The following is a 24,491-nucleotide window of genomic DNA, read 5'->3' as shown; positions in this document are numbered from 1 at the left end:
TAAATCATTGTGAACATCTTTGATTATTTTCAAATGGGCTCATTTTAAATAACCATGAACCATGAATTACTATTTTGTCATAGCAATTTCTGCTCATCGTTTCCTTTATGAATTAAAACTTTTCCTTCAGGCAAAAAAAAAAAAAAAAAGAAAGAAAGAAATGAACTTCCTGGAACATCTGGCTTATGATGTAATTTACTTTTGTTATTCAGCTCTGCTCCCAAATATTTAAGTATCTTCTTTCTAATAGTCTCAACTTAGGTTTAATGTCCCTTCTGGAGACTGGAGATACAGATACAAGTATGTTTCCTTCTGTGAAACTTGGCCATGACTATTCATGCCAAAGTTGTGTATTAGTTGCCTTCAGCTTCTATTTCTCAGGTTGTAGGACCCAAGAAGAAAGGACAGAAGCCGGAAAGAATTAGACTGCAGGAATTTTTGTTGGGACCAAGAAGACTCTTGTTATAATGGTTGCCATGGAAAACTGTGACATGCCAGACCATCTACATAGACTGTCCTTATAACCAATAGAAGTTAGGTATTATTATCTGCAGTACTGGTGAGCAGGTGAGCAGGCTCAGAGCAGAGAGAGCAGGTCTCATTGTCAATTAAGTAGCAGAGTTGGAATTCTAACCCAGGTCAGTCTAACTCAAAGCCACCATGTTGTACATCAGTGGGGCTCCCATATCTTTGAACTTTGAATGCTGGTTAAGATTTCTCACCAAAATTGTGGAAGTCATGTAGGCTTGCCAACTTTTACTTTTGCCAAGTAAGGATATCAAACAGCAACAACCACTAAGTGTGATCACCTACCACAGTGGTCTCATATACAAAAAGCTATTTTAATGCTTGAAAGAGGAGGAAAGCTATCATCTCTGAAGACAGTCCCTTCAATGAGGTGAATCAGATCTTATGGAAATTCAATATGTTGTCCTTGCTGGTGGTCAGCATCTCGCCATGGACCAGGGAAAGTGGGCACTCTCTCCAGACGCCATCTAAGAAGCACTTCAGGAAGTCACGCTGTCATCACTGCCCTGACAGAGGGTTGCTCTGGCTTGGCTGACCAACGTGGAAGGGGATGCAAGGCCTCCTCTCTGCTGTTGGAAGGGGCTGAAAAAACATTCAGCCTAGTGATAGGAGGGCATCCATTCTATCACTTCCCCCTGTTCAGGGTAGAATTCTCACACTCTGTTCCTTTCCAAGAGTGAGGAAAGGAAGGGGAGATGGTGGATGTAAAATTCAAGAAATTTAAGAGGGAGAATAAGAAGAGGGGGGAGAGAGAGAGAGAAAGAGTGAGCGAGAGAGAAAAAAACAGACAGCGAGAGAGAGAGAGAGAGAAATACTGGGACACATGGGGAGAAACATTTTTATACATGTTGATCTCTTAATGTATTTAGGAGAATTACAGTTGTATAGACAGAGAATCCTTGTCAGTATCCAAGAGAAAAAATCAAAAGAGAGCTCAGGGATCTTTCAATCTGTCTTTTCCTAACAGAATTCGCTGATTCACTGTGTATGGAACGCAACGCATGCAGGAGCGTGCCTTACTCCTCATGCACACCCAAGCCTCAAGGGCAAGGAGGGGTCTGTATCTCTAATTATTGGTCTGGAATAAACATTTAGCAAATCATTGATGAATCAGGGAGTGGACTAAAGCTAATCATCAGGTAATCTATTATTGTTTAATTTCAGTGGATTGCCTCTGCCTACCCTTATTGCTTCATTCTTGGATTTATAGTCATAAGTGGCAGACAAAGGCAAAATTGGCTTGGGAGTGGTCTCCACAAATAGAAAGTCACAGGATAAGTAAAGAACACGCAAGTCAGGGTAATTTCTGACCCATCGGTCAGGAGGAGGTTCCTGAAGTCAAGTGTTATTGAATGAGAAATCTGGACCAGACATTGTACTTGACATTTAACCAGCATTTATCTCACATAACTTTCCTAAGAACACAATGAGGGAGAGACTATTAATGTTATTCCAAGTTTACAGACTGCAGAGCCCAAGGAGATGCTTAGCAGCTGGGCTTGAGAGCTGTAATGGAGCAAGGAAGGAACCGACACCCACCTTCAACAGCCTTCCTCTGGTCCAGCAGCTGTGAGCAGGCCTCCTTGTTGGAAGTGGACTGACTGATTGACTCATTGGCAGTGCACGTGCAGAAACACATCCAAACACATACACACGTACACACACAGACACCTACACACAGATACAGAGAGATACACATATACGTCTACATATATACACATATGCAAACACACACATGTACCTACACAGATACAGAGATACATGTATACCTCTACATATATACACACAAGCACATACATACCTACCTACACACAGATAGAGAGAGATACACATACACATCGACGTATATACACACATGCACATACATACATATACCTACCCACAGATACAAAGAGATACATGTACACAGCTAAATATATACACACATGCACACACATACCTACAGACAGATACAGAGAGATACACGTTTATGTATATACACACATGCATGCACACATATATACCTACACATAGATACCGATATATATATATACACATTCACATCTATGTATATACACATGCACATACACACATATACCTACACACAGATACAGAGATGTACACATCTATATATATACACACATGCACATACACACATTAGCTACACACAGATACAGAGATGTACCCATCTCTCTCTCTCTATATATATACACACACACATGCACATACACGCATATACCTACACACAGATACAGAGAGATGCATGTACACATCTACATGTATATACACATACACACATACACCTACACACAGATAGAGATATACACATCTGCATATGTATACATATGCACATATGTACATATACTGAGGCAGATACAGAGATAGACACATCTACATATACATACACACATGCACATACATACACAAATATTCACTCAAAGACACACACGAATATATAGATATGCCTGTGTACATGCACATCCACACACCTATGCATGTGTGCACATGTACAATACCCTTACACATATCTACACATGCATGTGCACACACACATATACACACATATGAATGGAGACACCCCCACACACTCCCTACATCCTCCCCATATGCCGCACATACACCCACACAGACACACACCTCTACACACGTGAGTACATAAACATACGTATACGCATGTACACAGACACACGAATATCCACATACCTACATATGTATACACATACATACACTTACACACACACAGACACATTCAGGTACACGTACACACCTATACACCTGTACACAAGCACACACATGCAGGTATACACACATATACATGCCCCCAGACAGATACACACACACACACACACATACCCCCACCCACCCCACTCTGCAAAAGCCCTGGTTACATACCAAGTTCTGATGCTAATTTCCATCTGACCTCACATTTGTCACAATTCATGAACCAATGCTGATATATTATTATTAACTAAAGTCTATACTGTATTCAAATTTCCTTGGTTTTTACCTGATGTCTCTTTTCTGTCTCAGGTTTCCACATTACATTTAGTCATCACGTCTCCTTGGGCTCCTTTTGGCTGAGACTGTTTCTCAGAATGTCCTTGTTTTTTGATGACCTTGACCCAATACTTGTTGGGTATTTTGTAGAATGTTCTGCAATGATAAAGTTGCCATTTTTTTTTTTAAATCACATCATACTATCAACATGATTTGCCATTGTTGGTGCTGACCTTCACTACCTGGCTGAGGTAGTGTTTGTCAGGTTTCTTCATGGTAAAGTTTCTCTGTTTCTCTGTTTTCATACTGCACTCTGGAAGAAAGTTACCCTGTGTAGCTCACACTTAATGGAGAGTTACACTCCAAGTCCTTGAGGCAAGGAGTATTTATGTCCATTATTTATAATTCTTCAGCATGTGAGATTTGTCTCTTCTCATTCACTTAACTGATAACTTATATCACTATGGATGAATGGATGTTTATTTATATTTTGGATAATTTCTCCACATGAGTACGATATTTTACTAAAGAAGTTAAAAGTGACACAGAAACTATAAAAACTGGAATTTTGCTTGATAACAAACACCGTGATAGTCAAGAATAGGGCACTTTTGTTAAAAGAGCAAATACGTCTTTGGACACATAAGCAAAAATATAGCTTCAAGGATGGGGAGGTGATAATCTTATTCTAGTCTATGTTCTTTGCACTGTACTGAAATTGTTGTGCCCAGTCCCGGGCCTAATCTTTCAGGGGAGATGTAAGAAATTGGATGCTATTCTGAGAAGTGGCTGCAGATCCCTGAAACCCTATAAAAAATGGGATCTGACTTACTTGGAATTTATAATTGAGGAGTTTAGACATCTTTACCACATATTATTTCAAAGACAGAAAAAAGGCATGGTCCAGCCCCAACTACTGGCCATCTTCTCCTAGTCTCCTCACCCCTGCCCACTGTATGAAATAGACAAATATGTAATACATGATATTTGTACAATCACAAACACTTAAAACATTAGTTATTACCCTAATGCTCAAAAAGCAACAAACAAACAACCAAACAAAAACCCCGTATTACCAACAAGACCTCTGTGATGTCTCTGAGACGATCTGTTATGGCTTGTACCACCCTGTCCATATCCTGAACTTTGGGTCACTATGACGTCAACACACAGTCATTCTCTGCTTGGCAAATCATGCCATCATTATGTTACCCTCGTCATAGCAACATGTTCTTCAGTTATTGTAACATCGTGATTTTAAAAATGTTTGAGCTCTAAATATCTTTCAAATATTTGAAAGAAATAGAACAAGATATCCTCCGACTCCATGTGGAGAGAGAAGACAAATGTCAAGATGAATTTGGCCAAGAGGAGAAAGTTCTACTATCCCGAGCCGTCGTCTTGAATGGGAAAATCAGCTTTCAGAGGCAGTGAAGTGCCTGTTCTCAGAGATGTTCTGGCAATAGACAAGATGACCACTTGGTGGGGATGTTACAGAGAGAATCCCCATTCAGATGGGCAGTTCCTTCCTCAAGTTCTCTTCTAAACTCACGATCCACCAATTCTAAGAAAGTATACATTGGAGGATTCTCAGCATTTTTTTCCCAGCATTGCTTTGCCCAGCATTTTTTTTTTTTTTTTTTTTTTTTTGGTGGGAAGGCAATCCTTTCTTTTGGGTAAGATGTTTTGTTTTCAGAAGGCATTTTCCAAAAGGCCCCTCTGCTGGCAGGAGGAAATGGCACATTGACCCACCGGCATCATTAGCAAGAATGAGTTGGTCCAATTGGCTCCTTCTCCCTGGAAGGCTGAGAGCAAGCTTGCCAGAAAAGGGACACTGGCCAAGCCATGATGGCCTCGAGAATAGCTTCAGGACAAAATGGTGGGGACAAACAAGAAACACGATTTAGCTCAATAGATTGGGGGAAATCTTCATTCAGTGGTAGCTCTCAGATGGACCGACCATGACGTCAGGATGAGGACGTTCAGGGCTCAGAAAGGGTTGGGCTATTTCTCACCTGGGGATTCTACAATTCCATATATTCCCCAACTGGTAAATAGCCTTCCTTTCCACCACCATGCACACCCCTCCTCCACTAGTCCCTGCTCCTGCAGCAGGCCTCCTGGAAGCACTGGGTCCTCAACTCTGCAAGGCCAGGAACCGGGTCTATATTATTCACTGCTGAATTCCTTCATGGCTGGTGCAGAACTGGCCACGTAGAAGGCTCTCAATAGAAATGTGCTCCTTCCTATATTCATCCAACAAACATTAATTATGTATACATGATGTGTCAGACACTGGACTGGGCATTTGGTGAACAGTAAAGGTAAAACAATAAACAGATAAGGTTCCTGCCCTCATGAAGTTTATGGTCTAGTATGGGAGACAGAAAATGGTGTTAAAATAATCAAAGTAAATATATAATTGTGTCTTGAGCTAAGTGCAACAAAGGCAATGAATAAGGCATGCTGATAGGAGATACTCAGATTGGGTGACAGGAGGTGACGTTTAAGCAGTTATCTGAAGGATGACAAGGGAAACACCTGGGTGCTGAACTGAAAGAAGAAATAAATGAATGAGGAGGTAGCTGGCAAGAACCTCTCTCTCTCTGCCCAGAGGAAAAAGACTAAGAGGCAGTTGGTACCCCCAAAAATGAGAAAAGTGCCTACCATCCATGAGTACATGTCAGTGCCAGGGACAATGCAAGAATGATGTCATTCACTTTTCAAAATGGCCCTTGGAAGCAGGACTCCTCCTACCCTCATTTTACAGAAGAGGAAACTGAGGCTTAGGAAGGGCAGGTAACTTGCCCAGTGACTCACAGCTAAGCCAGGATTCGAACTCAATTTAAAAGTCTGTGAGAACTGAAAGCTCATGTTCTTAATACTGTTCATCCCCTTCACCATCAGGGCTCATGGAGTATCCTTCCTGGGACTTCTGTGTGGCCTGAGGGTGGCTTTTGCTCACAGATTTTGCCCTCTCCTTGGAAGCCCCAGGACAGAGCAGGTCTGGGAAGTCACAGGGGCTGCCTCCAGGAGAAAAGTCACCTCCTCTCACGTGGACATGCACTTGGCAGGAAACCCAGCCCAAATGTGGGAGCCACTGACCAAATGCCAAGACTCTCAGCAAAGAGCCATAACTAGTCCTGTCTCCTCACCTGGAAACTGTTTTTCGACCGGAGCTAACTGCCAGGATGCTCTGGGCTGGTGAGGCCACAAGGATTGTGAGAGGTGCCCTGTGGCTCAGAGGACACCCAGGAAGGAATTGGGGTCTGTGGAGTGAGGGAGAGTTCAGGGCTAGCCAAAGACAACTCCAGATCCCTGCCCCTAAGCTTCCTAGCCTGCAGCTGGTAACATCTCCTTGACTCAAATGTCCATGTGGCTGGGAAGGCAGACAAGAGTTGCCATCACTGCATGTAGACCCTCATAATTGCCTTGTTGTCCAACCCCACAGTCCCACAGCACAGTAATGGTTCACAAGACACTGCTTCCCACCCCTTCTCCCTTGGGTCTTGAGTTGGCTCTGAGCCCAGGTGGGCTCTGCTTGCCTCCCTTTACAGGGGGTATACTGCTGGGTCCCTTCCTTCCCAAGTCCTGCCTCCCCAGCATCATCCACAAAAGGCATCCTCTCCCCTCCTCCTCCTGCCCCTCATTTAACTCCAGCACTTGTTTTGGGACAAGTCTATGTTCCATTGGACGCTTTGTTTTACACGACTTCCTCTTATTCTTCATTCTCCTCCTGTTTAAAAAACACGAATCACTAGCATTTATGAGGTTCCTTCTACTGTTCCAGGCAGGATATGATATGATTTTATAGCTGAAGGGATGAAGGTCTAGAGAGGTAAAGTGACCCACCCAAGACTATGTAATTAATCAGTGTTGGAGCTCAGATTAGATATGAATACAGGGAAACCGACCTCAAATAGAGAAAGGTTCTCTCTAGCTTTGCCAAAGCCCAGCCTTGATCAGAACCTCGCCTCCCTACAGCCGGGCATGTGGCCCACGTGGGGCACACCGTGAGCCCAGGTGCAGTGGCCCCTCTCTGGCTCAGCACTGTTAGGTGGTGCTGTAGCGGCAGAGTGCTGGCTTTCAAGCCAATTGTGAGTAAGGGATTTATTTTTTCCCAGCCTCAGTTTTTCTTCCTGTAAATTGACCATAATAATAATATCCACCTCAAAGCGTTTTACAAGGTTGAAATGGGGTGAAAATAGCAAAGATCTAGCATATAATGTATTAATTTTTATTTTTTATTATTATTATTTTTTGCCTAAAGCAGGCAGTGGAATAGAATGCTTAGGAGCAAAAAGCTCTGAGATCAGGCTGCAAGACTGCACTGCTGTGAGATCTTGACTAAGTCTCTTATCCTCTCTGTGTCCTGGTTTCCTCACCTGTAAAATTACTGTAATACTAGAACCAGCTGCATAAGGATATTGTATTCAAGGAGAATGAGCCGAGTGCCAGTGAATGGAGGCTGGCATAGAATAGGCTTGCAATAAAGCGAATGAACAAATAAGCAGCTATACACAACCTCTGTCACAAAAAAGTACCAATAGATGTTAGCCGCTATTAGTTAATGGTCATTATTATCTCTCCCTGGCATGTTTCCCCTCAGGAAAGACCAAAGCACTTTCCTCTGCCAAGGAATATCTTCCTCTACTTTCATATCCCTCTCCATCCAACCCTTCAGCCTGCCTCAGTTGGGATTTGTAGGAGTCCTGAAGCTATGGACCAGATCAGAGGTGCCGTCCCTTCCAGAATCTATTTTCCAAACTTCATTGATTGCCTGAATTTATATGCATGCATGCGCGCGCACACACACACACACACACACACACTCTCTCTCTCTCTCTCTCTCTCTCTCTCTCACTCACTCACTCCTGAGTCAGAAAAAGGACTCAGCACCCAGACACACAGCAGGCTCTTGAAGAAGACAGTATTTTCCCGGGAGCTAGAGGATTTTCCTGTTATTCTCCGTGCAGTTCGAATTCTGTCAATTATTATCCAATTAGTCATCTCTCCAGAGGTGGACTGTCTTTAAAAAAATAGAAGGTGTGTGTTTGTGGGTGAGTATGTGCATGTGTTGTGTATGCAGGGGGCAGGGAGGGGGAGAGTGGTCAAATAGGAAGTGCCTTGGTATTTATGTTGAAGTGCACACTGGTTTAAATTACCCACTGGGAATATGATTATGCTTAATCTCTGCTCAGTCGAAAGGGGCTGGGGCTGCTTTCTCCCCTCCCTTCTTGACTCTCTGTTCACATAACTTAGGCTGCCTCCAGTCAGCCTTTGCCCACTAGACTCACTGGCCCTGAGCACTTGAAGGTGCAGCGAGTCACTGAGAATGAGCACTTTCTTCTCAGACACGACATGGATCTGTCTGGCTGTCCCCACAGTACTGTGCGGGACAGTATTTTGCAAATACAAGAAGAGCTCGGGGCAGCTGTGGAACTGGATGGTCTGCCTGGCAGGCCTCTGTGCAGTCTGCCTACTCATCCTGTCCCCGTTTTGGGGCTTGATCCTCTTCTCTCTGTCATGTTTCCTCATGTATACTTACTTATCTGGCCAAGAGTTGTTACCTGTGGATCAGAAGGCAGTCCTGGTGACAGGTAAGCAGAACGGCGCTGCAATTTTCACGGAGGGCACGATCTGAAACTTGCTTTGCCTTAGCAGGACTTTGTCAAATCTGGCTTAAAAATAAAATACTTGGCATGGAGTAAATGAAAGCCCTCGCCCAAGTATTTTTCATGACATTGCTTTGGTTCAGTTTTTTCCAGGAGGTGCATTTGAAGGGGCTGGTAGCAGGAGGGAAGGAGAGGATGAAATGCACCCAGACAATGAGTTTGTTAATTTCCCAGGAATAAATATTAATAGGCAAAATGGCAATATTTCATGTGTTCTGTTGTACCCAGGAATGTCCCATAGATTGTTTTTTAGGCTTAAATGGACTTTTGTTCTGAGATCATTGTTTGGCCAGGTTCTCCACCTGGACCCTTCTTCCCTAGGTATGCAAGAAAGCGTACAAGCCAAGTTCTACTGGCCCCTTGCTGTTTTGAAAGGTTGAAAGGATTCACTCACCTGGGCTGGAGACTTTGCAGTTTGCTTAGCTGCTGTCAAGAACCTTGCGTCCTGTCTGAACTGTTCCTCATTAGACCTCTAATGTTTCTTAATTGGACCAAGCTGGCAGTGTGTCCAACATTCGGTTGCCTGTTAGCTGAGCTGCCAGTTTTTCCCTTCTTTGTGTGTGCGTGAGTGTGTGTGTGTGAGTTTCCCCACCGCAAGTGTGAGGCCAAATTAAATTTCTTTGAGTTGTAAAACTGGTTTGTTTGGTTATGGAGTTTAAGCTTGGATATGGCTGTAATTAGGATTACCCAACGTTATCCTAACCCAGAAAGCCCTGCCAAATTAAAAAAAAATCAGCTGTGGAATCGTTTGTGGGAGATCATCACCCCTCTGACTATGGGCTTCAGGGTGAAGGCAAGAATGGGATGGGGATGTGGTTGAGAGAAAATCTGGGGCTTGGCAATTTACAGAGAAACAGATTTTGTTATTGTTTTAAAGAAAAACGCTTTCTTGAAACAAAATTCAAGTGGTGCTTGTTGGGGGTTTGATGTGTCACAGAAAACAAGCTTATTTAAATTAATTTTTGAAAGTTTAAGGGGAGAAAATTCAGTCAATGGGATGTTTATCTTCAAGAACGTCTGACCTCACCTGGAATCATGCATCTGGGAGTCTGGCTGGGTTTTCCACATTTTCACTAGACTTCTCAAATGGCTTATTGGTGAAATTTGTAAGAGAGTCTCAATTTTCCTATTCTGTGTCCTGTTCTATTAGAAAAGCTTAGGATGAACTCAGGCAAACCACAGGGTAGCTGAGAAAAATGGGAATTCCTTCTTGCTTGTTTATTTTGTCAACATTCTTTATCTTCTGCATTTCAAGATGCAGGCATGAATTAACGCTCACAAAATAGGCACCCAACTCAGTGAGCCCACATCAGCCACTGAAGGTGCCGTGTTTAGTGTTGAGTAAGGATGATTGAATTAATTAGGCAACTCAAGCTTAAGGACTAATCCCTACATGAAATGCTTATAGCAATTATGAAAGTTTAGGATTAAGATGAGTACTACGTATATTTAAGGATGACTGAAATGTGACTTTCACGTTCTTTGTTATTTTCAAATTCTCTGTCATTTTAATGAGGAATGCTATATGCTCATATAATTCTAGACAAGGTTTCAAAACCTTTGTATGAAATCGAGAAATTTAAAATGAATTCATTTTGTTAGACCAGAACTCTTTAAAGAATGAGAAGCCATGCTGAGTTTGGAATGACCTTTGTTTCACATTGGCTTATGATAACATAGATTAGTATGCGTTTTGGTGGGGCAGGACCGGCAAAAAATGTGGCAGTGTACATCAAAAGCCATACATATTGTTCCTTTATCTGATAATTCAAGTCTTGGACATTTATTTTAAAGACATAATCTGAAATATGGAAACAAAAGAGTAGAAGCAAAACCAAAATGGCACATTCAACACAATCTTATTGTTTAATAAGATTAATATTCAATATCAAAAGCAACCAAAAGGGTGATAATATATGGTACATCCTCTGGGTATGACAACGTGCGACCATTTAATATGACAGCCCCAAGAACTGTGTTAAATGGAAAACTGCCTGGGCCAAAGGAAAACTCACAGGAAACCCCAGCTTTGGAACAAGTCTGCGACCACGTCAAAAGCATAGATCCCTGGGCTGGGAGAAAAGCTGTGATAACAGCTGGAAGAAAATAGTTTGTATATGGTTGGATTAGTGTACTGGAAAGAGTGTGTAAATGAAAGGAAATAGTTTATAAAGGAAATAGTTGGTTAATGGTTGGATTAGAGTATTTGCGTGTTTTTTTTTTTCTCCCCTGGATTTCAAATTTCTCTAATGTGATTACATTACTCATATAATAAAAATACTTAAAAGAGAGCGCTAAACAGCTAAAGCTCCTTTTAGTTTGTAATTATGGATCCAGGCGAGAGGCAATTACAAAGACAAGTCAAAAAAGTAACCTTTTTTTCTCCCCTTTAAGCCCTTGATTTCATTTTGCTAATATGTTCAAAAGTTTGTTGCCTTAGAGACAATATAAATATAGTAAGAAAAAGTAAGCAATCATAGGGTGTTTGAATACATATTTGTCTTCAAGCTGCCTGAAGCCACAGCGGCCATTCAAATTTTTAAAATGTATGTGTGATGCATTTTATTTTATTTTATTTTATTTTATTTTATTTTATTTTATTTTATTTTTTGAGACGGGGTCTCACTCTGTTGCCTAGGCTGGAGTGCAGTGGCATGATCTCAGCTCACTGCAACCTCTGCCTGCCGGGTTCAAGTGATTCTTCTGCCTCAGCCTCCCAAGTAGCTGGGATTACAGGCGTGTGCTATCACACCGGCTAATTTTTGTATTTTCAGTAGAGACGGGGTTGTATGATGCATTTTCAATGTATAACTGTAAAATGAGCAAAGAATAGACTGGCATGATTTAACAACATCTCAACCACAACATAGTGGGAGAAAACTCTGAAGACAGACAGGCTTGGGTTTGAATCTTGCATCTACCTTGCCTTAGGCTGGGTCCCCAGAAGCAGTGCTTTCTGTGAGGATTTGTGCGAAAGATTTATTAGGAGGGTTTCCAGAGAAGATGGGCAGGGAAAAGGAAGAAGCCAGGCAAGGGTGTGACATTGAGAAGTCCTCTGAAGATCTCTTGGGCTTAATCACCCTGGGCGGACGTGGGGTAGTGTGGATCACACATCACAGCTGTGCCAACTGGGGACTGGAGAGCTGTCGTCTTTATGCCTTCACAGCTGTCAATCATTAGTTAAGGGCAGTCACCCCTCTTCCCCTTTGGATGTGGGGAGGAGGGGAGATTTAATTCCGTGCACTTCTGGCACCATGTGGACACTGGCTGGCAAAGTGGGTTCTGGCCCTTTGGGGAAAGAGTCACAGGTGCTGGTTGCTGGGAGTCAAAGTGCACCCTGGATTGATGCACATAAAAGTGGGAGGGTTCTGGGGGAATAGGACTTTATTTGCTGCATCTTTATTACTAGCTGTGTGGACAGCTGTGTAAACTTTGGTGCTCAGTTTTGGACTTTGGGACTTCTGTTTTCTCTTCTGTAAATGGAAAATAATACACACACACACACACACACTCCTACATATCTTATACTACTATAGATGGAGTTAGCAAATGAGAGAGAGAGAGAGAGAGAGAAAGAGAGAGAGAGAGAGAGAGAAGGAGAGGAAGAATGACTGTATTGGGGTGGTGAGGGGGAAAGCTTGAGTAGTTAGGAAGAACATGAAGGAACAAAAAGAACAAAAGAAAAGGTTGACAAACAGAAGCATTCATGTATTCATTCAATAAATATTCACTGAGAGCCCAGTATGAGCCATGCATTTTCCAGAAGCAAAGGGGGAAGGAAATTTTAAGACCATGCAATTACTCTCAAATGATGGTATCAAAATTCCTACTTTTCTTTCATCTTGGACACACATTCACTGGAGTTCCTTCCCCCTCCTCTGAGGTTATGCGCTGTCCTTCTCAGCCTACCCACTAAGCTTGGCAGGAGATGCACAGGTAACTTTAATTTTCTATCCTCTGGCTTTTAATCCTGCCCCCTCCAGTCTTTCTCAAACATCTCAAATATTGAGTATTGATTCACCATCTACTGGGTACAGGGCAGACACCTCAGGGCTTCATGGACCACTGGGAAAGACATGGCCACACCCAACTGTGGCTGTGTGATGGGGCATATAAGAAACCTCCAGGTTCATTCCCAAAGTGGATCCCAGGCAGACACAGGTCTTGTGTGTGGGGCTGGTGAAAGCTTGACAAAGAAAGAGAGACCTTGTTAAGAATCTAAAAGTAGTTTTCCCGAGGGAAAGTGGGAAGGTATTCCAGCCTAACTGGTTAAGTAGCTACAATGAATATAGCTAGCGCTCAATAAAGCTTGCTGCATTAGATAATTTTTTTAAATTTTATTTATTTATTTTTACTTATTTTTTTTGAGACGGAGTCTCGCTCTGTCGCCCAGGCTGGAGTGCGGTGACGCAATCTCGGCTCACTGCAAGCTCCGCCTCCCGGGTTCACGCCATTCTCCTGCCTCAGCCTCCCGAGTAGCTGGGACTACAGGCACCCGCCACCTCGCCCGGCGAGTTTTTTTGTACTTTTTTTAGTAGAGACGGGGTTTCACCGTGTTAGCCAGGATGGTCTCGATCTCCTGACCTCGTGATCTGCCCGTCTCGGCCTCCCAAAGTGCTGGGATTACAGGCTTGAGCCACCGCGCCCGGCCTGTATTAGATAATTTTTGATTGAAAATTTCAAAACTGGATATATTGGAGAATGGATCCAGGAGGAGAAGTAAGATCTGTTTTCAGTGAAAATATTTTATGCTCATAAGAAAGGGTCTCAGGTCAGTGAAGATCCCTTGTTGCAATTATTGAATAATCCAACTAAGGTTCTCAAGTTGAATACCACTGGTATCATCTTGGGGTTTGGACTCCTTTGGATTGCACGTTAGATTATTTAGATGGATAAACATTGACATTGTACTAAGAGATTAAGAGAAATAACATCTCTGTGCTCTGAGCTTTACATGCATTTTATATTTGATTCTCACAACCCTAATAATTTACATTTGTAAACAAGGGAATATGTCCAAAGTCACTGAGCTACTAAGTAGCAGAGATTGGACTAAACCCAGATCAGATCCAACGCTTACCAAAAGCCATCCTCTTAACCACTGTCATTAGAAGTGTTAGATCCATAGTTGGTATTAGCCTACAAAGGTTACCCAGAATATAAAATGTGTCCACTCAACCAAAAAGTAAATATTGAACGTCTATTATGTGCCCATGACTCTGCCTAACACAGAGCTTGGCAATTGATTGGGTGTAGAAGATACTTATGAAAGATGATGAAATAAGGTTACCACAGACAGGGCTAGGGATGTTTGCAGAGGGTGATGACTTGAGAAATGCCATGTGCTAAGCTTAACTTCAGAACTGAGTCTGAGAGCAGTGAAGCGTAGTTCAAGTGAAATATCACTGGAAGTTGGAAATAATGAAATAGAACTTGGTTAGATTTGTAGATAGATGCTGGCGAAGCATGAGCAATAAAGTGATGGTGGATGTTGAAAGGGTGGTCGTCAGTGAGTCTGTAATCCAGTCTACCAGATGCTGTTTACATGAACAAATGTCCCCACTTATCATGAGGTTTAAGTTTTACCTTTTCCTACTACAGGGAAGCATAAAAAGGTGTGGTTAACCCAGGTGATTTTGTGAAAGTTTGAACAATGATTGTATCAGGCATTATAGATGGAGTGTTTTGATTGGGGAGTATTCGGATGGCATGGAAATCCATCCCAACTATACTGCAAGCTGCTTGAAGGCAGGAACCAGGTCTCTTTTTATGACCATGTGCCTCTTCTCAGTCTCTGAGCACATTAGGCCTAACACAGCGTTAATGAGCGAATGCACCGTGAGTGAACCAGCCATGTGGGTGAAATGTCCTCTCCTTTTCATGGTCGTTAGTTGGACACAATAAGATTGTCCCAATCTGCCCACTTACTGAAGTACTTACCTTTGCTCTTCTTTTTGCTGGGGTCATTTGCATAAAAAGGGCAGAGTGACAAGGCTGAGCCGTTGGAAGCTCCATTGTTCCATGGTGACTTAATTGTTGGCTTGCCCTGCACAAGGCTTTGTGCTGATTTGGTTCTAAGCGTGCTCCTGCTTACCCAGGAAGTGGTACAAATAGAACATGCACTGGCTCCCCCCAGACTGCTGAAACTGCTCTCTGAGGGTCACTGGTGTCCTCTAATCACCAGAGCTTGACTTCTGCTCCAGCACCGCTGACCATATTTTCCTTCTTTTCTTGGCCTCGCTAGCCTTGCAAGAACTGCATTTCCATGCTTCTCCCGCATTTCTTTGTCCTTTGACTCTTCCAGGTTCTTCTTCCTACCCTTCCTCCAAGGTAACCTCTGACTCTGTCTTTACTTCACCTTCTTATTTGGCTGCATTCCCTACCCAGCAGCAAAGTCATACCTGCTCCTGTGGTATCAATTGTCTCCTCTGTGAGAGGATTGGTAAATCGTGGTTTTGTATACCTGACATTCTGATGAGCTCCTGACTCATATTTCCAGAAATTTAGCCTGAAACTTTAAATTTGGCATGTTTTAAAACAAATGTATTATCTCCTGTCCTGAACCTTTCCCCTTTCTTTTCTTTTTTAAAAATTTTTTTTTGCACAGAGTCTCGCTCTGTTGCCCAGGCTGGAGTGCAGTAGTACAATCTTGGTTCACTGCAATCTCTGCCTCTCAGGTTCAAGCAGTTGTCCTTGCCTCAGCCTCCCGAGTAGCTGGGATTACAGGGGCCCGCCACCATACCCAGCTAATTTTTGTATTTTTTAGTAGAGATGGAGTTTCACTATGTTGACCAGGCTGGGCTTGAACCCCTGACGTCAGGTGATCTTCCCGCCTCGGCCTCCCAAAGTGCTGGGATTACAGGTGTGAGCCAGAACTATTGCACTTGGCCTCAGTGTCTAGAACTTGGTGGAGGGTGGTAAGTCCCATACAAACTGGAGCACATACCCCCTGACTAGAGAAGGCAGCTGCTTCCTACTTCCAGTCAATTACTGCCACTTTGCCACTTTTGTGGTATTTCAGGGCAAAATGAAAATTGTGGATCTTTGTGTGTGAAATCTCCCATTTAAAACAAGTTGGCAATGACTTCTTTCTTATATTTTATTTTATTTTACTTATTATTTTTTGAGAAGGAGTTTTGGTCTTGTTACCCAGGCTGGAGTGCAATGGCACGATCTCGGCTCACTGCAACCTCCTCCTCCTGGGTTCAAGCAATTCTCCTGTCTCAGCTCTCCCGGTAGCTGGGTTTACAGACACCCGCCACGATGCCTAGCTAACTTTGTATTTGTAGTAGAGACAGGCTTTCACCATGTTGGTCAGGCTGGTATCGAACTCCTGACCTCAGCTAGTCCACCTGCCTCGGCCTCCCAAAGTGCTGGGATTACGGGTGTAAGCTACTGCATCTGGCCTCTTTCTTATATTTTAAACAATCCCATAGATCAAACAACATATTCTTGTGGCCACATGTTAGCTTTCAACTTCTGCTTTGGTTCCTGCAGAGAGAAGCAGGCAGAGAAGAAACTTCTCTCTTGCTTATGGAGTTGCATCTCTTGACATCATTTTTGCAGGTTAGTTGCTATCAGGGCCTCTGTCTTCTTACTTGGGCTATCACAGACTCCTTCAAGGAAGGATGAAGGGAAAAAGAAGTTCCTGTTGGGCCAAGCTTTTCCCTAGTGGAGCATGTAGAGCTCTGAGCCTTCCATGTTCCCTCCCATTAGCAAGTGCTGTGTGGGGACTGGGGCTCCCCAGCCAGGATCTGGCCACATGCAAGGGATCTCCCCTGGCCTGCCCTCCTTGTTTTAGGTCACTTGTGATATTGGGGCAAAAGGGGTGAGGAGCCAAGACAATTCATTCAGCCACTTTAGGGTTTATAAAAATCATATAGATAAACTTTATTTCAGACCCAACCATTTCCCAACACCGGAACACCCTGTTCAGGATCATCCCATTTCATCCATTGGGGTTTTGAATAATCCCAGTGACAGGGGTTTGATCCTCTATTGGTGGAAATTATTTCATTTTTATACAATGCTAATAGTTGTAAATATCTTCCCTATAATGAGCAAAATATTCTTCCCTTGAAGTTAACTCTGCTCTTGGAAGTCACATAACCTAATTAAAGTATTATTTTGCATGATTGCCCTTGAAACATGTGGACTGCATCATATCAGAGCCAAGTCTTCTTTGAACTAAATCTTCTCATTCTTTTTACCATTCTTCCCGTGGCCTAGTTTCCAGAATGTTCATCATTCTCTTTAGCCTCCTCTGAACCATTTCCAGTTTCTTTGTGGACATTCCTCCGAGCTGTTGACTCAGAGTTAATATCACATAGCATCTTGGTATGAGCAATGCAAACCCAACTGGAGCTAAATGAGGTGAAATTAAATCAGAACAAATGTAGGGTTCTTCACCAGATGCTGTTGCTTTGTTTGGTGGGGTCAGTCCCTAAACCCCATTTCCCCCCGAATTCTGAACCAATGGAGAAACAATACAGGGAGCTTAAGACATCAGCTTTATTCCTGATAGATGCATATTGGAGCACAGGTCTGGCATGTGGTAGTAACGGTGCTCAGCCAAGGCAAGGTGGAAAAGTCTCAGGCCTCACCCACAGATGGGGCCTGGACTGGGCAGCTGGGCTTAGCACAGGTGTTTTATAGGCTGGGAGGTTGGAAGGAAGAGATGACAGTGTCCACAGGATGGTCTGGCCTCTTGGGTTTTCTCCTCTCCTTCTCAGTCCTGATCATTTTCTCTGAATTGTCATTTGGTTCTCCTGCTAGAGAGAGAAAAGACCTTTGCACCCGGTAAAACGTTCATGTCCAGTTCTTTCCGCCAAACTCACCAATCCGATACTTTGCTCTACCTCCCTTGGGGGAAGGAGGGTAGGGGAGCCAGAGTGGCCAGGAATGTCACACTGAAAGATATGTCTCCATATTTCAAAGAGCATAGGAAGTGGGGAAGAAGTGTTCCCCTGTCACACTAGGTTCAGAAAACCAACTCTTCTGGCCGGGCATGGTTGCTCACACCTGTAATCTCAGCAGTTTGGGAGGCCAAGGCAGGCAGATCACCTGAGGTCAGGAGTTCGAGACCAGCTTGTCCAACAGGGCGAAACCCCATCTCTACTAAAAATACAAAAATTAGCAGGGTGTGGTGGTGTGCACCTGTAATCCCAGCTACTCTACTCAGGAGGCTGAGGCAGGAGAGTCACTTGAACATGGGAGGCAGAGGTTGCAGTGAGCTGAGATCATACCACCGTACTCCAGCCTGGGTGACAGAGTGAGACTCTGTAAAAAAAAAAAAAAAAAAAAGAAAAGAAAGAAAAGAGAAGAAAACAAAAGAAAACCAGCTCTCTAAATAGCAGATGCTGTGTCTAAACTGCAGCTGGTATGAAAATGGTCCAGGGAGGTTTGACTGTGAACTTAAATGGGGTCAGCACTGGGCTGTTTACCCCCAGGGAGCCCCCTATCCATCTTAAGCTTCCCTCTTAAGATATACAGTATCTAAATGAAGGTATGAGGCTACTCACTAGCTCTGCACTCATGAGCAAGCTGCTTTACCTCTCTGAGGTTAATTTTTCTCACATATAAAGTGGAATCAAGATTGATATCTCTTCTAAGTATTAAGCAAGATTGTGAATATATGTTGCTGCCTGATACATAGTAGCTGCTTCATAAAATATAATGATTTTTACCTATTTCCTATCTTTTCTAGTCCAGTAATCCCCTTGGCAAAGGAGATGAAAGGAAAATAGGCGATGAGAGTTCTATCTTCTGGGCCATTCATTAATGTGCCTCATCTGCCTCATACAATGGTGCCCTGCTCCTTTGTTCTTTGCATTCTGACTGTTCCTTGGCTGGCAAGCCCTCTTTTTGTAGCAGACTTGTTTTGCAGGTCTCAGCTTAATCCAGTTTTTTCACTGACAAATGCTTCTCTAGTGTGGAGACTTTTGGCTCTGTGCTGTCTACCTTTGGTTCTTGCCCTTTTAAGCTCTGACCTCGCTGAAAGCTTCTGCTGGGACCACTCTAGCCTCTTGAGTTTTTTCTCCTGATAATTTACCCTGAACTGTCTTTTTGGTTCTTCTGTTACAGGGAGTCTTTGGGAGGTGCTGGATTGTGAAGACCTTTGCTCTAGGCAAACTGTTCACCTGTTGCATTTCCTCCTGAGTCCTCATCTCTATGAGACAGGGCATTACCTCTTAGGTGGGGGGCGAAGGGTGCTGACTGGAAGCAGGATGAGTGATTGATGTGAGCTGTGTCTGGGGCTGAAACTGCTTGTTTTAACGGCTAATGTTTTCAGTACCAATTGCCTACTATGCACACTCGAGATACAGTGTGAAACAAAAACAGAATAAGGCCTTGCCCTTATGAAGCTTAATTCTAGTGGAGGAAGACATAATGCAAACAAACCAATGAATGGATAAGATGATCTCAGTGCTGCAAGACCCTCATGGCTAGGATAGTGGTGTGACTGTGCTATTGAGAGCCACCTTGTGTCAGAGGCTTCCTATGTGTCAGGCATTGTAAGGAGCACTTTCTATGCCTAATTTCATTTAATTCTCACAAACACCTTATAGGATATCTGGTTTTTTTAAATTTTTTTATTTTTATTTATTTTTTTTTGAGACGGAGTCTCGCTCTGTTGCCCAGGCTGGAGTTCAGTGGCCGAATCTCAGCTCACTGCAAGCTCTGCCTCCTGGGTTTACGCCATTCTCCTGCCTCAGCCTCCCGAGTAGCTGGGACTACAGGCACCCGCCACCTCGCCTGGCTAGTTTTTTGTATTTTTTAGTAGAGACGGGGTTTCACCGTGTTAATCAGGATGGTCTCGATCTCCTGACCTCGTGATCTGCCCGTCTCGGCCTCCCAAAGTGCTGGGATTACAGGCGTGAGCCACCGCACCCAGCCAGGATATATCTTATATAAGATATTTAAAAATTATTATGGGCCAGGCATGGTGGCTCACACCTGCAATCCAAGCACTTTGGGAGGCCAACGCGGGCGGATCACTTAAGTCCAGGAGTTCAACACCAGCTTGAGCAACATGGTGAAACCCCATATCTACCAAAAATACAAAAATTAGCCAGGTATGGTGGTGGGCATCTGTAATCCCAGCTACTTGGGAGGCTGAGACAGAAGGATCGCTTGAACATGGGAGTCAGATGTTGCGGTGAGCCAAGATGGCAAAAAAAAAAAAAAAAAAAAAAAAAAGTATGTAAATCTTTAAGTGTACACAAGAGGAGCAAATATACAAAATATACCCAATACCCATATTCTAGAGTGATCATGGTCCAGATATTGATGAAATGGTTTTCATTATTAACCCAGCTCAACGATGACAAAATTGGGGTTTTCAAGTTTATATAATTAAGGCCACGTGACAAATAAGTAATTGGCAGTGCTGGAATTCAAATGCAGGTCTTTTAGCTCAAGGAGATAATACACGCAGTGCAGACAGGCAGATGGCGAATGTGCCCCGTTGAGGGAAAGGGGCGATGGCCGCCGACTTTTTCAGACCTGCTTGGTTGACCGAAGCACCTTCCATGTTCAGGCATAGAATCTTACGGCAAAGCTCACTTTCCTTCCTTAAGAAAGAGAGCTCCTTACCCCATAGCACCAGAGAACACTGAAGACTGAACAGCCAGGAACTTCCAGATCTCCCTCCATTAGCAGGGGTGGTACTTTTCCAGTGAGCAATCATGAGTGCCTTCTGCTCATGAAGCTCGTCACTGTTTTCCAAATATTCCCAGTCGTGCCTGGGGGTTGTTATCTGGCCACCTCTAGATTACTACTTCAGAACCTACCTGGTATGCTGTTAAAGCATGAAGTTTAGGGAAGAGCTAGAGAAGAAGACAATGGCGTAGGAGGGTTTTAAAAAAGAACTCTGATTAGTACTGTGGAAAGGGGATTAGAATCCATTCATTCATTATTTCACCAACATTTATTGAGCACCTCTGTGCCTGGTACTGGGAATACAGTGGCAAATAACATGCATTCCTGACAATGAATCAACTTGTAGTACAGAGGAGTAGGTAGGCAAAAAGCCAGGACATTAAAAGACACTGTAAGGTGTGAGAGTTCAGAGAAGTGGGCAGAAGTGAGAAGAAGCAAGAGCATGTAGCAGGCTGGGGTAGAGGCCACGAGTTGGAAGAGCAAGCAGCCAACTGGAGGGACTTTATGAAGAAAGCCCTATAGAACTTGCTGTCTCATTGGACCTAAGCAGAGAAGAAAAGGAGAGACCCATTACACATTGGACTCTCCCTATCATGGCTGTCTTCTGATTGCTCTTTTGACTGCCTGTATTTCCAGATGGACTATGAGCTCCATGCAGGGAGGCATGATGGCCCCAGTGAAAAACACGGCACCCACAACAGGCTCAAGGAATGAACGCATAGACAAAGAAACATAGAGTATGATTCTGAGGGTCTGAGGGTGATTTTACAATGAAGAGAAACTGTAGGTCTTGCAAGACTGAGGAAAAGGAGCTGACTTTGTGAAAAACGTAGTATCTTTCGTTTGAGACATGTTGAATTTGAAATGGCAAGGTTGTATTCAGGTGGTGGTGTCCAAATTAAATTGGAGAAATGAGGCTAAAATCCAAGAAACAGCCCAAGATGGAAGATAAAATTAGGTTAATCTTCCACATATGTAGGACAAATGAAGCTCTGAAAGCTAAAAAGATATCTGAGAGAAGTGCATAGACAGAGATTAGGACAGGGCACTGGGCGGTTGGGTCCACTCATATCTATAGGATAGGAGGTGGGAGGGAGACCTAGGTGGTGTAGGGTTCCAAGGAAAATACGAACAACATCCAATATGGAGGAGCGAGTGAATGAGATGAGATGATAGCTCTGCATTTCACTGCCTTGGGGATACCGATTAGAGAGATTCTTTCAGGAAAGGGTACAGGAAGGAGTCCCAGTGCAAAGGCAGCAAGGAGATGATGTTAGTGGGCAACTCTGAAAATTTGAGAATTTTGGTGGAAAAGGGAAAGAGCAGATGGGGAATTAGCTCCAGGGAACATGAAGATCAAAAGAAAAAATTTGGTGGAAGAGAGAAATTTGGGGAGTGATTTGGAAATCCAGAAGGAAGGACTTGAAAAAGCGACATTAATAGTACAAAAAGGATTGTGATAACTGATGAACTAGGAGGCTGTTGTTTAAGGGATAAGGAAAAGTGGACACTATAGATGTCTGAGCTTTTGTTCTAGTTTGCAAGACTCATATGCCATGCTATTGGTTAGAAAGGCAATTTGCTTATATAGGAAATCTTCAATTGTTTGTGGTGCCAATACTGGTTATACGGTAGTTGTATAAGACATGACAATGAGCTGCTTGTAGTCAGTAGAATAGTTATGAGAACAAAATGAAATGAGCATGCCAAATGCTTAGTGCTGTGCCTGGCTGTATAGTACACAACCAGTGAATGCTGTTGTAGGAAATCAAAGAAGACAAAGGACAATAAAATAATAAGAGAATGCATTATGATGAAAATAATCCTGGCTACTTTCTGGGCTAGAACAGGTAGTCCTAGGTTGAGCTTATATCTCTCTGTTCAATTATATCACTCCTGTTTATGACCCTTTCATATTCTTTATCAGCATTCTCTGTGACTATTTATTTAATATACTTTTCCCTCTCAAGCAGTTGTTCTTGACTGGGAGCAATTTGGCTACCTAGGGGAATATTTGGCAATTCTGGAGATATTTTTGGTTGTCAAAATCTATAGGGTAGGGGGGAATGACAACATGCTACAGGTATTGAGTGTTGAAGCCAGGATGCCACTAAACATTCTATAATGCAAAGCACAGCCCCTACCACAAAGAAATTACCTGACCTCAAATGTCAATAGCTCTCAGGTTGAGACACTTTGTCCTAGATCAGGGGTCATGCCATTCATGTGGATCATGGTGTCCCCAAATGCCAGGTACAAAGCAAGTCACATGATGGGTGCCCCATAATATTAAAGGGAAATGGAGATTTAACTGGACCTTGAAGAATAGGCCAGGTCTGAATATATCTCCTGCTTTGAGTACACAGTGTCAGAAGATGCTGTGAGCATTTTGGAAAGAAAGTTCACCAAAGAGATTGCAAACATTCTGTCCCCCAAAGAATGAAAGAGAGGAAACAGCCCTGGGGCCTTACCAGGAGATTGACATTGCCATAAACAAGAGAGTCTTGGAACAAAAGGTCTGGAACTGCAGGTAACACAAGAATGCCGGAGACTACAAGCAGTTCATTGTTTTGACAGATAGACTTCAGCCAACCGCTGATGCAGCAGAGATGGAATTTTTCAATAGACACAAACTAGAGACAGTTCCTTTGGTAAGGCACAAAGGTGAGGCTTCTCAGTCCCGCAGTGGGGCTGCATGCGTACAGAGAAGGTCTCCACCTCGAACCTAGTGGATGTCAACCACCACTGTGTGTTAGAATCACCTTGGGGCTTTTAAAAAATAATGATGTTTGGGCACCCACTCTCAGAGCTCAAGTTCACCTGATCTAAGGCATGTGCCTGGGCATTGGTGTTTCTTTAGAGAGCCTCCATCCCAGGTGAAGTTAGTGGACAGCCAGCCCTACTTTACGAATGGACCACAGCTCAAAATCTCGTATAAACAGTTTCCCTCTCCAACCCTTATATACCCAGTTCCATTGGGTGTCTCAGGCTTTATATGCTTGAAACTGAGTTCTTGATTTGGGACCCTTCCCTTCCTGGCCCTTGCTCAGTGTTCCCCATCTTGGTGAGCTGTACTACCCAGCACTCTGTAGAGACCAGAATCCCACGAGCTCCCCTCCATTCTCATTTGTCTGCCCATCTCCTCCACCGCCCACCCATATACAATTTGTTCTCTGTGCTGAGGCTATTACTTTCAAAGGGCACCTAGATATGTCCACGGCTCGTCACCTCCTCTGCTTCTGATGCAGTCAAAGCTACTGTCATTTCTTTTAGGGCTACTTGTTCACTTCTGGGATTCCTCTTTTGCCTCTTTAACCTGTTCTCTGCAGAGTAGCCTGAAGGTCTTTTTCTGGCTTAACACCCACCAAAGGCGTTCTGCTATAGAGAATTCTAACCCAAGCTTTTGCCCAAGACCAGAGGGCCCTGTGGAATTTGAGCCCCCAGATCCCACACCTCTCTCCCCTGCAGGTTAGCTTGAAGCACCAAGCTCTTAAGCCTTTCCATGTACTCTTCTTTTCACCTGGAATGTTTTTTCCTCCTTGCTTTACAGGCTGGCTTACTTCTTCACCTTCATGTCTTAGTCGAAGACATGACAATTAACTGCTTGTAGTCATGGCTTCTGTTTTTTTTTGTTTTTAAGTCTTGGCACTA

The 24,491-nt window shown here is 43.3% G+C and overlaps 1 protein-coding gene across 1 annotated transcript in view; it reads left to right on the top strand.

Moving 5' to 3' along the window:
* The first annotated feature begins 8,646 nt into the window (after positions 1-8,646).
* HSD17B2 (hydroxysteroid (17-beta) dehydrogenase 2) overlaps positions 8,647-24,491 on the top strand; it is a 64,325-nt gene continuing 48,480 nt past the window's right edge. Inside the window, exon 1 of the mRNA XM_011990064.1 lies at positions 8,647-9,104. Coding sequence (XP_011845454.1) covers positions 8,840-9,104 — 265 coding nt within the window. The 5' untranslated portion in view covers positions 8,647-8,839. The remainder of the gene's footprint in view (positions 9,105-24,491) is intronic.

Source organism: Mandrillus leucophaeus, unplaced genomic scaffold (genome assembly GCF_000951045.1).
Source record: "Mandrillus leucophaeus isolate KB7577 unplaced genomic scaffold, Mleu.le_1.0 Scaffold37, whole genome shotgun sequence".
NCBI lineage: Eukaryota > Metazoa > Chordata > Mammalia > Primates > Cercopithecidae > Mandrillus > Mandrillus leucophaeus.
Note: the sequence above shows the minus strand (reverse complement) of the source record. Positions and strands in the feature narration are given on the sequence as shown.